The 12,530-nt window shown below is 39.5% G+C and overlaps 1 protein-coding gene across 1 annotated transcript in view; it reads right to left on the reverse strand.

Moving 5' to 3' along the window:
* Nucleotides 1-12,530, reverse strand: part of OCA2 (OCA2 melanosomal transmembrane protein) — a 184,428-nt gene that overhangs the window by 147,911 nt on the left and 23,987 nt on the right. Inside the window, exons 4-6 of the mRNA XM_009281338.2 lie at nucleotides 10,896-10,953; nucleotides 9,908-9,980; nucleotides 817-974 (exon numbers count right to left, since the gene is read on the reverse strand). Of these exons, the coding sequence (XP_009279613.1) occupies nucleotides 817-974; nucleotides 9,908-9,980; nucleotides 10,896-10,953 (289 nt within the window). The remainder of the gene's footprint in view (nucleotides 1-816; nucleotides 975-9,907; nucleotides 9,981-10,895; nucleotides 10,954-12,530) is intronic.

Raw genomic sequence — 12,530 nt, forward strand, 5'->3', positions numbered from 1 at the left:
ATTAACTCGCAACAACTAAAACATCGGTGTGTTATCAACTTTGTTCTCCTCCTAAATCCAAAACACAGCACTGTACCAGCTACTAGGAAGAAAATTAACTCTATCCCTACCGAAACCAGGACAACATGGTAGAATTTCAGTAAACAAAATTCTTGTTTACTGATCTTCTAGCAAAAAGCAGGAATACTGATGGCATTGTTCAGCTGTGCTGTCACTGGTGGAGGCAGGCCATCCTGTCACGTATATGGAATGAGAGGCAGTTGTTTGTATGTCAATGCTATTTATTAAATGATAAAGCTTATTTTTATTTTTCAGTGATATACAATGACAGGCTGTAAAAGATCCTCCTTCCCTGAGTTCTCTGGGAGAGAGCAGCAGGAACTTGTTACAAACAACATCAACAATGAGAAAGCCTTAAGAGAAATAAAGCCAATAAATGTGATATATGTTTGAGAAAATAATTTGCAGCAAAATATGAAAATGTATTTCAGTGAGCGCAAAAAGGCACTTTGCACTTGTTTCTTCCTTCTAAGACAACTTTTGAAATGTTGCCAATTTTAAACACAAGAATTTCCATGCTAAGTGTCAGTCAAGGGGCGTAAGTTTTACAAAATTTTAATATAGGAAGCTAAAGGAAGTCTTACAAAGACAAAAGAAAATGTAACTTTACTCTTATTAGAGTAAGTTTTCTAATGCTGATGTTGACACACTTCACAGCAGGGAAAAGCACGACCACTTAATCCACACAATGGTGATGGAAATATAAGTGATAAAACACATCTCAGAGAAAGTGAAAGAAAATTTAAAGACCATCACCTGTTGCTGGCGTCTCCTCCTTGATCCAGTGTCTTCAGTCTGGCTGATTTGTACTACAATGTATTCCTCTGTTTGCTGATCAGCTACATCTGCTACAAATGGGCCTCCTATGTCTAACTTCAACAGAGCAGAATCATGAAAATCAGTCAGATTCATAGCTGTTAATAAAGTTGTTAAGGTGTAAATGTCCAGTAAAAATGAGTAAAGGCTCATTCAAATCCCAGAAAAAAAAAAATATAGATTAGTCAACTTATATTGAAAAACACATTCTTCAGCTAAAATGCTTAAGAATCTATGAAAAGAACAAAATAGATGTCTACTTCCTCACCAAGTGGCGCTGTTTTGGCCAGGTTTCCTAAGGATACAGGAGTTATGGGTTCAGAACAAATACATCTGTCCTTTCCTAGTGACTTTTGAGATCACCAGTGCTTCCAGCTGACACTGTAGATGTACCAAAGCTCCAAAATAGCATATGGAAATACACAGAGAGACAGAGAAGTAAGGCTCTTTAAATGCTTGTACTAGATGAAAGACTGCATCATTAGCTCAGCAATTTAAACATCACAGAATTTGTACTGGGGAATACACCGTGGAAGCTCCAACCATGAGGAAAACTAAACCAGAATCAACATCCTAGTCATGCCAGAGGATTTGCTTTTTGGTCAAAATTTTACTCACAATTTTTCAAAATTCTGAAAGACATATTTTCAAGCTCCTTTCAGTTGGAGTACTCACAGACTCTTTCTCCTCCAGCTCCCTTGTCTACTTTTTCTTTCTTTCTCTCTTGGATATCTAGCACGAGATGCTGTCAAACTACATTCCTAGTCTATTATAATTGAGAAATCAGCCAACCATGACCCACAAATCCATTGGAAGTCTGGCTCTATTAGTCCAAATACATCTAGGACTATTTAAACTTAGTATTGTGATAGTCCACTTCTGGCATGGCTGAGAAAGAAGCATCCCTGTGGGTTTGAGGAAGAGGGAAAGCCTGAGCTTTTAAACATTTCACAGTCCGTTTGTTAATATAATAGAGTGATATTGTCATTGTTTTGCTCCTACCTGTGACCAGATAGAAAGCTAAGGCATCACCAACAAAAAAAAAAAAAAAAAATCCTAAGAAGGGAAAAGAAGAGACTTGATTTTACACATATATGTTCTGTTGAAATCATGCGACTTAATCACATGCTTGAGTATCTTAATGGTTTTAGCATCTGACATTTAATTGAGCATACTACAAAGAGTGAATCTGTTGCAAAAAAATGTACAAGATCATATACCTACCAGAAGAGTTTTCTCAGAAAGACATTTTGTTGCCCACAGAACTCAGAGATTTTAACAGGAGAAGAAAAAACATGTATAGTTAGAGGGGGCTCAGGGCAGCGCTGTGCCCTTCTTCCCAGTGAGCCCCAGTAAGGCCATCCGTGGTAGACCAGTCTCTAATGGGGAAAGCTTTGTGACGTTATGCAGGGGTCCTTCATCTTCAGAAGAGTTGTTGCATCTGCCCACATTCCTAGCAGGAGAACTGGATGTAGAAAAGAGATGTCTCTCACACTAACCCAAAAAAGACCCTAGCAGATGTAGTAGCAGGTGAGCAGCCAAAGCGTTGCAAAGTAATATAAATGTCACCCTGCTTAGCACGGCAAGCAGAGCAGTCACCACCAGTGTCACTCACATGCCGTTCATTAAGAATGAACCTCCCAGGCATCTATTTCCTTAAAGGAATCACACAGGAAAGGATAAAAAAATAACCTCAGATGCAACAAATCAGGGGACCAACTCCAGTCAGGAGAATTTACACACACAGCCCTTAGCAAATGTAAATACAAATTACAACAGTTCTCTTCTGGTTCTGAAGGTTTTAAGTGTGATTTGGCATCACAGTTTTTCTGTGTCCTAATTAATACATAATATTAGTCTCAACTGGAACTATAGCTATACCTTTAACTAGAGACATTAATTATACCTTCTAAGAGGCCTGTTGACCTGAAGTCATTAACCCAATGGTTTGGGACACCTCTTGACAGTCTGCCTTTTATTAGGAGTGTAGCCAGTAATTTATGTCTTGAAAAGCTTCAGGTGCATATAATTATGGCAGCTTCCTTTTAAGCAATACTTTTAAAATAAATCCTGTAATTACCTAGATGACACAGTCAGGAAGCTGTTATAAAGGATGCTTAAAATTAAAGGGGGAAAAGATTAAATCTTATTTTCAAGAGTGGTTCCTTCCTTCTTTTCCTATAAAGGTGAGGATACTTAAGGAGTTTTCCCATTCCTTTCTGTGCATTTATAAAACCATCAGAAAGAGCCCTAGCAAAACAGATTCTCCTTTGATTGCAAGTGGAACTACCGAACATCATTCACCAGTCTGCATTGAGGATCTGAAATCCCATCAGAGTTATCTTTCTCCAAACAATAATTAGAGACTCTGTCATAATTCCATTGTTAGACTGCATCAGATCACAGCCTTTATGAAAGGCGGAATCAAAATAAACCAGGAGAAAACTCCAGCCATGCTTATATGAATCAAAATGCGATTTTTTTTTTATCAAGTTGCTCTTCAGAATATTTTTGTTCTGCCTTATCTTGGTTTTATATTTCCCTTAAATTGCCAGAATGTGATTTCCTTTATATTTTAATCATTCAGATGTGATTAACTTTTGGGAAAACTATCTTTTTACTTCTAATATCCCCTTTTATCTGCAACTTAACCATGCTGGGACTTTTTGTCTTTTCTGAACTTTTTTTGTAATGTGGCCTCCAGTGTGTGCCTTTAAAGCAAAAAAAATCTCCCTGACAAGGTTTACAGCCAGAGCTGTTATTTTTTATTTCACTTCAGCTAAGCTGCCTCATTTTTATGTAGTTCCATTCTTGAAAATATATTATTGCTGTGAATTATCCTGTCAAGGGATTTGGGTTTGTGTATGCTTTGTGCACCATTACACAGTGGCTGGCTGTACTTACATCTGGCACCAGACTGGGTCCACTGCTCAGAGCTAAACCAAGAGCTGTTTTTTCTGCTCTCGGTTTTCTGACCAGCTGCTCCTAGAAGGTATTGAAGGGTGTGCGAGAGTCACCTCATGTCACTTTACTTTTTTGTAGCTTGTGTAGACAACATGATGGAATGGGATGCAGTGGCTAAACGTTTCAATTGGTATTCGTTCACCACAGTTTATACTTCGGTACTGTGGACGTCTACATCTGAGTTGGTTACTCCCTTAAAATCGGTGAAAAGAGGGTGCTTTTAAGATGGAACTCACTGCTTCATTTTAGACCACCACACAAAGATGAGAGGAATTGCTCATGCGAAGCATCAGTTCTCTCTATTAACTATAAAGAGAGCCTAGGATGACTAACTCAGGTGTAGCTGAGATGAGTCACTCCCTAAATACTGAGTCCCTGCTCTACCCTCCATCATGCCATTAATTCAGTACGCTGAATTTTCAGCCAGCTGAAAAGCCACGATTGACAGAGATTCTCTGTTACATTTGCATGCAGATGGCTGACTTTATGCTTTCTTTAACATCTACTTGTATCACCTACTCTGCCTACTGTAAAACATACCTTGAGAATATTATGTCTATTGATTATTTTTCACCAAGTTTCTGAGATGCTTATGTACTATTGATCTTGATTTATGATCAGGTCACTCATGCTAGATTCCTAGGATATTACCATTTTAAACAAGGCATTTTGCCTGGGTCTTAGCATCTATTTTTACATGTTGTCCTTAACTGGGGTTATTTCTGCATCACTCTTTGTAGTTTTCTCTTTTGATGTCCTATCCCTGTTTGTAGCTTTTGAGGTTGTTTTTACATCATCCCTCCACATATACCAAGTTGAACCACATGCTTTTCTATACTTATTGGTTTCCCCATCTGAAGAATGCTCCATAACTTTTTTTTTCCCCCTTTCTGGAGTGTCAGCAATCTGTTTCCATTTTTGTCTACATTGGATCCATCCTTTCTCTCTGTGCTCCATCAGTTCTAGAAGTTTTGTGAGTCCTTAGTAAACTCTCTTTTCTACAGCATTTTCTCAATGATGCCTTGAGATTCTGCTTCTTTGCCTGCCTCTGCACATGGTCCTGGTCTTCATCCATCTACTTAACAGCTTGAACATTGCCTGCAGGCCAAAATGCTTAGTACATTTCCAACAGCATCAACAAACATAAATGATTTTTAAATGTGTTCTGCAAGAAAAAATGACGGAGGAGTGTCTGACAGTAGAGAACTAGAGTTACAAAATAAAAAAAAAAAAAAGATCAAACAGGGAAAAAGAACTAAAGGGATTAGACAGGCTGTTTCATTCATTAAGTTAATTTATGCTCCCTGGGAGAAGAACCCATTTTTAGGACCTCCACAGAAGCTGAAAAATCTGCTAAAATCTGACTATATTCTTTGCCTCACAGTCTTTCTTTCTACATATACGTCTGGTTCAGGGAGTGGGAAAGGTGATTTTCGGTGTCACTGATGGTCATGGCATGATTACAAGTTTTTCTAGTGACCTTTTCTTGCTCCGTGATTAACAAAGTTGCACCAATCATTCAAACTCATGCAACATTAGCAAGGAATTTGATAAGGTCAGCACATTTGCCCATCTTATGTCTGCTCGGTCTAGAGCCTCCGCATCAACTTCAATATGTGGAATTGTTCTAAATAGTTCCACTGAATCTAAATGAAATGAGAAATCTAGCTTATGAGGTACATTTCAACATATTATTGGTATTGAGATACATGTTCTACTTTCTGAATTTGAGATCTTAATCCTGGACTGGATGTGATGAAATCTCTCAGAGCTACTGAGGAGGGAGGTAAGTCAGTGAAAATGGCCACTGACTAGTCAATTTGATATCTCTAGTTTTGTCTGATTTGGACTGACCGGAGACCCATTCAGCCATGATTTGAGATGATGTATTTTCATTAAGTTCTGTTTTGCACGTAAAGAGCAAGTGAGTAAGGAACCCTTCACACTGGGTGCTCTGCAAATACATACCTTGCAAAATGTCAGCCCTTGCTCAAAAAATTTTATTGAGGAGATATCAAAGATTTAAAGCAAACAATCAGATCAGGACTGAAAGGCTTTGAAATGTATTTATAAAAATGCAAGATCCTTGGCCAGACTCAGAAAGAATTCACAGTCCACTCCCCAGTTATTATCAGGTTTCAGGACCAAAAGAAGGAAGTTCTGACAATCAGTCTGAAAAAGGAAAATGAAATTGCTTCACCTAGACTGATCTAACTTTCCCTTACCTATAACAGGAACTGGCACAAGTACAGAGGTTGAGAGGGAAGCAAACAAGTTTATTACTGAAACACTTCTCAGGGACAGAGTAAAGATGGAAATTCGCAGCTCAATGAGGTAGGTGTGAGACCCATTGCGCAGAAATGTGCTGGAAGATTTATCTTTTCTTCTAAAAAGAAAATATTTCTACTATTGAAAAGTGTAGAAATAGCAACAATTGTATCAGGTACAGTGAAAGAAAAGAAGGCACTGTATCAGGGAGCCAGACACTTCTTTAAATGACAGTGAGGTAGCGTACAGTTTGATTGCATAATTCCTTAAATAGCATCCATGAATCCCCATTACTTTTTAATTTCATAAAGCCTAGTTCAGTTCAAAAAGTTAGTGCACAGTTCTGCTCCAGCTGTCTGATCCCCATTGCTGGAGAAAAATTTAAAATTTTGCTTAGATCAGGGCAGAAGTTATTAGAAACAAAGGAATGAACATGGAGTATATTTAGCATTTCAGAAGATTCTTCAAGTCTGAAAACTTACATAAGTTGTGGAGAAGAACAAGAATATTTCTCATTCACTCTTTGGTCAACCAGTTAACGGAGAGAAGTTACCTGAAGGTTTGAATGGCCAAAGAGTTACAGAAAAAAAAAATGTTCATGTTTTAAAATAGGTACATGTAACTAAACTAAGAAATGCTGGAATTTATTCAGACTCTATATCTCTTCTTCAATTTTTATAATCCGCATTCCAAAGGCACATCATCTTATTAATTATTGAGGGTCCCCACTTAACATACAGCCTTTGAGCAAAACATCTGAAAATGCTTCACACACTTACATCAATAGGGGTATTGAATCTTGCTTCCTGCAGAAAAGGGTCCTCTAGCCAGGCTTCAGTATAAACTTACTTCTTTCTGGTATTAGAGAGCTGACTGCTAGAACTTATAAGCCAATAAATCCCAAGTGTTGTCAAAAAGGAACAATATTATCACTATTTTGAAAAACTATCTAAATCCACTGAATTTGTATCTGGTGCCAATAGGGAAATCAGTATTTAAAAAAAAATAAAAATAAACCTTACAGACGCAAAAAGCTTCTATTAATTCACAGGAGGCAAGATGTTTTCAGAAACTGCAGCCAACACACCTCAGTGCTACATGCCAGGTTTCATGGGGATGGGCAAAGCAAAGGGACATACAAGTGGGCTAATAAAAAAGAAGATAATGGGAAGAAAAACAGCTAGAGTAAATCCAAACAAGAGATAATGGTATGGAAACATAAACAAATGGCAACTAGAGCAAGTGGAAAAGTGCTAAAGAGATGTCATGTGAAAAAGCAGGTCACCCCCACGCCAGCTGATGCAGGTCTCTCCCAGCACCAGAGACAGCAAGTCCTGCCTCTGAGCAAGCCTGAGACCTAATGGGTATGACAGAAAAACCACAAATATCTAAGTGACACCAGGATGACAAAGGATATGAAGTCCAAAGGGGATCACTCAATTTGGATTTTAAAAATATTTCAACTTTGTTTTGATTTTTCTAGTGTATGCAGACACATCGTATGCATGAGCACACATCCATAACAGACACATCAATGTGCATGGGCATTTCTGGAAAGAAACAGAAATGAGAGGAAAGAATTTGGGGGGAAAAAAAAAAAGGTTATATAGTGGTTAGTACCCATTCAACACTTCTTAACAGCTTTTGAGGCATAAGCAAGAGGTTAGGAGCGTTCATTTGCATAATTTGGCATCATATGAGCTGAGAGACTTATTTTCCACCCAAAGCAGTCTCATATAATAACCTCTAAGGGTTTTGTGACAAGGACTACTGCAGCACACCTGCCAGCCTACCATGAAATTCTTGTAGATATTCAGAGAGTAGCACCTAATGTCCACTGGGAATACCGCAGTCTGTCAGCCAGCATAAATCACATCTCCAACACTGCTGTGTGAATGGTTAACGTTACCCAAGCCTAGCCAAAGAGGTGAATACTTTCTTCACTACGCAACAAAGTGGAGGACAACCATGTGAGCTTACTTCTGCGCAAATGAAGACTGGCAGCAATGGTGAGATGACATTCAGAATTGCTTGTGCCTTTTCCAAAATTCATTTAGAAATGCAACCTTTCTCCTTGACCCTTCTGCTTGAATTACCATGTCACCTTGAAAGCAAAGCATGGCTTTACTGGATTGCTTGCCTCTCACATATTTTTCCCCAGCTCAGTGACCTCAGGTAGGAACACAGGGACAGAACGTCCAGTTTTCAACAGACATGACACAAACTAAGAAGCTTCAGCTCCAGGTTTGTCAAGTAAGAAAGGGGAATGCTATATTCTGACTGTCTGACAGCTATTTGGCTCAAAGCATCCTGACGTGATAGGTAAAATGTGAACTATGAGAACACTTGTTTGTACTCAAATCCCAGTCCCACCAGCATTTCCCTGAAACAAGCGAAAGAACTAACTGGTTGCAGAGCCAATGTGTACAAGGCAGCAGCTATGGTTCCAACCCAAAATCTGTGGAAAGAGAGCAAATCCTCAAGTTATGCTATGACAGTTGACTAAAACTTGAACTCAAAGACTTGCTGCCAGTACACCCTCCTTTGGCAGACTGGGTAATGACTGGCCTGGTGCTGTTTGAGACCACACGTATATAGGAGCTTTCAACAACAGTTTCAAGGACGACAAAAATATTGATGTAAACAGGATACCGATGGGAGTTTACAGTTGAAATTGTCACTGGTCCTACTAAATGTTCACTTGCTTTCCTCCAAAAAGGAATGTCAACTTTTAATTATAAATGGTCCTCAAGCACTAACCTTTTCTTCCTCATTTACCCTACTAATTGGTGTGTATATTTTGTCATTATTGGCAACAGTAAGAATACTAATAATCAAATCTATTTAAAATGGACTCTCCCTGATCAAAGCTATGGAACTGCCCAGTTAAATAGAAAAAAAATCAGCATCTCAAAAATTAAATCCTGCTGCACCTTTTCAAAACAAGACACCTGCCAGGAGCTTGTGAAATATATCTATAGGTGAATCTAACACTAGTGAAATAAGAGCCAAGCAGATTGTGGAGCTGGCTGATTAAACTAGAAATATAGTGGGAACAAGAGATGTAATTTATTTACAAAAGTGTTTGTTTGTTTACTAACTGAATGCTCATCCCTCAAAGACTTTTCACGTTCAGGTCTGCATTCACCTGCGACGAACCATTTTTATTTCGGGTTATTTATTGCCTGCTCTTTTGAACAGTTTCTTGGCAATCTGTGGACTTAAATTCACTATTGAGCAATTTTGCATGGAAAATTTGTAAAGGAATCTGCACCTCCACTGAAAAATATCTACAGATGCACAAAGCCATACATACAGCTGGGCTAAGCTGTTCTGGAAACATATCTGTGAATCATCTCATTTCCTGCTTTTGATGGAGTTCACTGGGTAGCATCATGGTCCAAGTATACACTACAAATATGTTACAGATGACAGCATACAACTGGCCTGGGGTGCAGTTGCTGCATCCAGGTGCATGTTCTAGCCATGGTCCCAGCTACTTGCTGGGCCTTGATCCCACTGGCTCTGCAACCCACTTCCACACTTTTGGCTTCATGCAGAGACTGGACACAAGGACTGGATGGACACCACAAGGTGCCCCAGACAGGTGCCATTCAGTATGACTTGGCTAGGGAGCACGACTGTGGCCTGCATCAAAGGACATGTCTACACGCAGCCCAGGCTCTGAGGACACCCAGTCCTCTCAGGATATAAGACAGAAAACACCCATCCATTCAACCAGTTTATCAATGAAACTTCAGTTCCGAGGGGTTTTTTTTTTTCAGTGAAAGAAGGATACAGAAGCTTTCCAGAGGTGACACAGCCAACATCTGCCAGGACACACCTTGATCTGGATAAACGCCAAATAAAATCTAGGGCAAGGATAAAACCCAAACTTTCATTAATAACACAAAAACTGAAAAATACCTGCTAAGCCTACCTCAAATAGTTAAATAAGACTCTTTCAAACTGTACATTAAATTGTAAGATTGCTTTCAGCATTTTCAAGTAAGTTTCTAACACAGCTGAAAAGCAGCCCTGGGATACTTAACAAGGGTGACTAATATTCCTTCTGTAAAATTACTGCCCAAGTCACATATTCAATGTATTTTATCCAAGTGTCTCTTAGGACAAAGTTGTAATCTTAAGGATCTATAGGATCTATCTGGAAAGCTACACCCACCTCTGAGGAAATACAGAGTGTCATCTATTTTGTCTCTGATACAGAAGCCCCACTAGCCAAAAAAGGGTTCCTCACAGCAACTAAAAGGATAAACTCCAACTTTTTTAAATGTTTCTCAAGTCTTGCAGTCTAAGATTTTGCTGATTTTGAAGATTTTGGTAGCAGAGGGCAGCACTCTGGCAGCCCCAGTAGGGCACTGCCTACCTCCTCGTGGCCTTCTGCCTTTCACACCACGGAGCGCTGTGATTGCTGGTGCATCCTCCCTGGCACAGTTTTTCCTGTGAACATTCCCCAGGTGATATCCAGTATCTAAAGACTCATCCTACATTCAACAAGCAACCATTAAGGACATACAAATTTGAGTTTAAGCTGCCTCCTCAAATTCAGCTGCCTACCCTACCACATTGTCCAGGGTGGCGGCTAGCACACCAAACAGTAGTCTGATTAGGCATAAGGCCCTGCACAGTATTTTCACTTTTTGCCATCTTGCCCCCACCCTCAAGACATTTTTTGATTAGCTAAGACCAAATATCACACCCCATTTTGAACTAATTTAAGGAATTGGGACGGGGAGGGGAGGGAGGGTTGCTAATTCAATACTTACAGAGCAGACAACTACAAAGATAAAAAGGCCTGAAACTTTCAGGAATTTTAGACAGCATCTGAAACGTAAGAAACATGTATTTACTATATGGCTAGTTTAAAACAATTTTTTTTCTGTTCTCTTAATAGCTCTGACATTTCAGAAGCATCATGGTGAGCACTTATGGGTGATAATATACCGCATCAGAGCATGGACACCACTACACAGGGTCAGCGGGGGCTTGGGAAGCCTCAGTGACTATAAGGGCCTCCTGCCCCAGGTCTGCTGCCAGCCGGGTCTCATTGCACAGGAAGGAGGTTTTACCTCGCGGGCTGCAGCATGAGCTGGTGCTGGGACCTGAAGCCACTTCTCTGCTGCTACTGCCGGCCCCCGACAGACCCAGAGCCCCATCAGCTCGCCCTGGTCTCTCCCAGGGAGGCAAAGGAGCATTGCCACTGCAGGGAGGTGGCATGGCCGAGCAGAAAGCACAGCTTGTTGCATAGAGGGGTGGTGTCATGAATGAATTCCTCAAAACTGGACTTCTGATACACATCCTGAAAGGTGTTGGGAAAAGACAGTTTGAAGACAAGAACAAGCTTTAAGAATCTCCAGGTTTTAAGAGTGCCTCTTTAAACCAAATATACTTCATGAGCATCGCTAGATAAACCAAGTAGCAAAATTAGATTTTTTTTCCATAGCACATCTGCACCCTTTGAAGGAATGCCCAGTTCTGGAGATTTGATGCCATCAAATTTTCTGAAGTGTCAGAGCTTACTACTGAGTGGGTTAAGCAAGAATAACTCTAAATTAAATGTGGATGTTGAAAATGCATGCTGTCGAGTAAGAAATCTTAAGATTTAGCACTTTTAAATTACCGTTTTTTATCTTACCATAAAAGGCAACGCTTAACATTATTTTCTTGCTGCCCATCAGTATGGTACACAGTTGTCTTAATTTACAGAACTCTTTTTGGTGATTTGCCCTTATTACATCTTTTCATTAATTGAAGGCATTGATGTTCTTATTCCATTTTTTCAAAAGTAAACATTCAAACATTGCTTTTCTGACAGAATAACAAATGTAAAGTTTGATTTAAGCCTGATGACAAGCAAGAAGGAAAACATTTCAAGTTACTAGGATAATTAGTTGAGAAGGGAACAGTGCAATAAATAGCTGCATTGACAGGTGCTATAGGACAAAATATTAAAGCAGAGTAGTCTGAAAAGAGTCAGAAATAATTTTTAATCACAGTGGAAATAAGTCCCTAAATCAAGTTCATCAACTGAAAACAGCATGAGTGACTGAAGACCCATTTTTTAGAAACATTGTTTTCTAAAGATCCCTTCATCTTTAGAATTCTCCAAACAGGCAGAAAAAAAAAAACAAACCAGCAGCTAATAAAAATATGTTGCCACAAACTGGTACAAAGGGGCTACAATACCCTATGAACTACAAGTGGTAGCGATTTTACGCAAACTTTGCACCGTATAAAAATCTAGAGAAGGGAGAGGAAGAGGGGAAGCCAGCTTGGTGGCTTCTTCCAGAAACGCCAGGTAGCCCTGCTCTAACGATAAACAAGGTGGCAGAGAGGGGGAAGAGGATAATAAAGGCTTGAAAAGAGAGGAATGACAACAAAAGCCATTATCAGCACCTCAC

The sequence above is a fragment of the Aptenodytes forsteri genome, unplaced genomic scaffold (assembly GCF_000699145.1).
Source record: "Aptenodytes forsteri isolate BGI_AS27 unplaced genomic scaffold, ASM69914v1 Scaffold212, whole genome shotgun sequence".
Classification (NCBI taxonomy): domain Eukaryota; kingdom Metazoa; phylum Chordata; class Aves; order Sphenisciformes; family Spheniscidae; genus Aptenodytes; species Aptenodytes forsteri.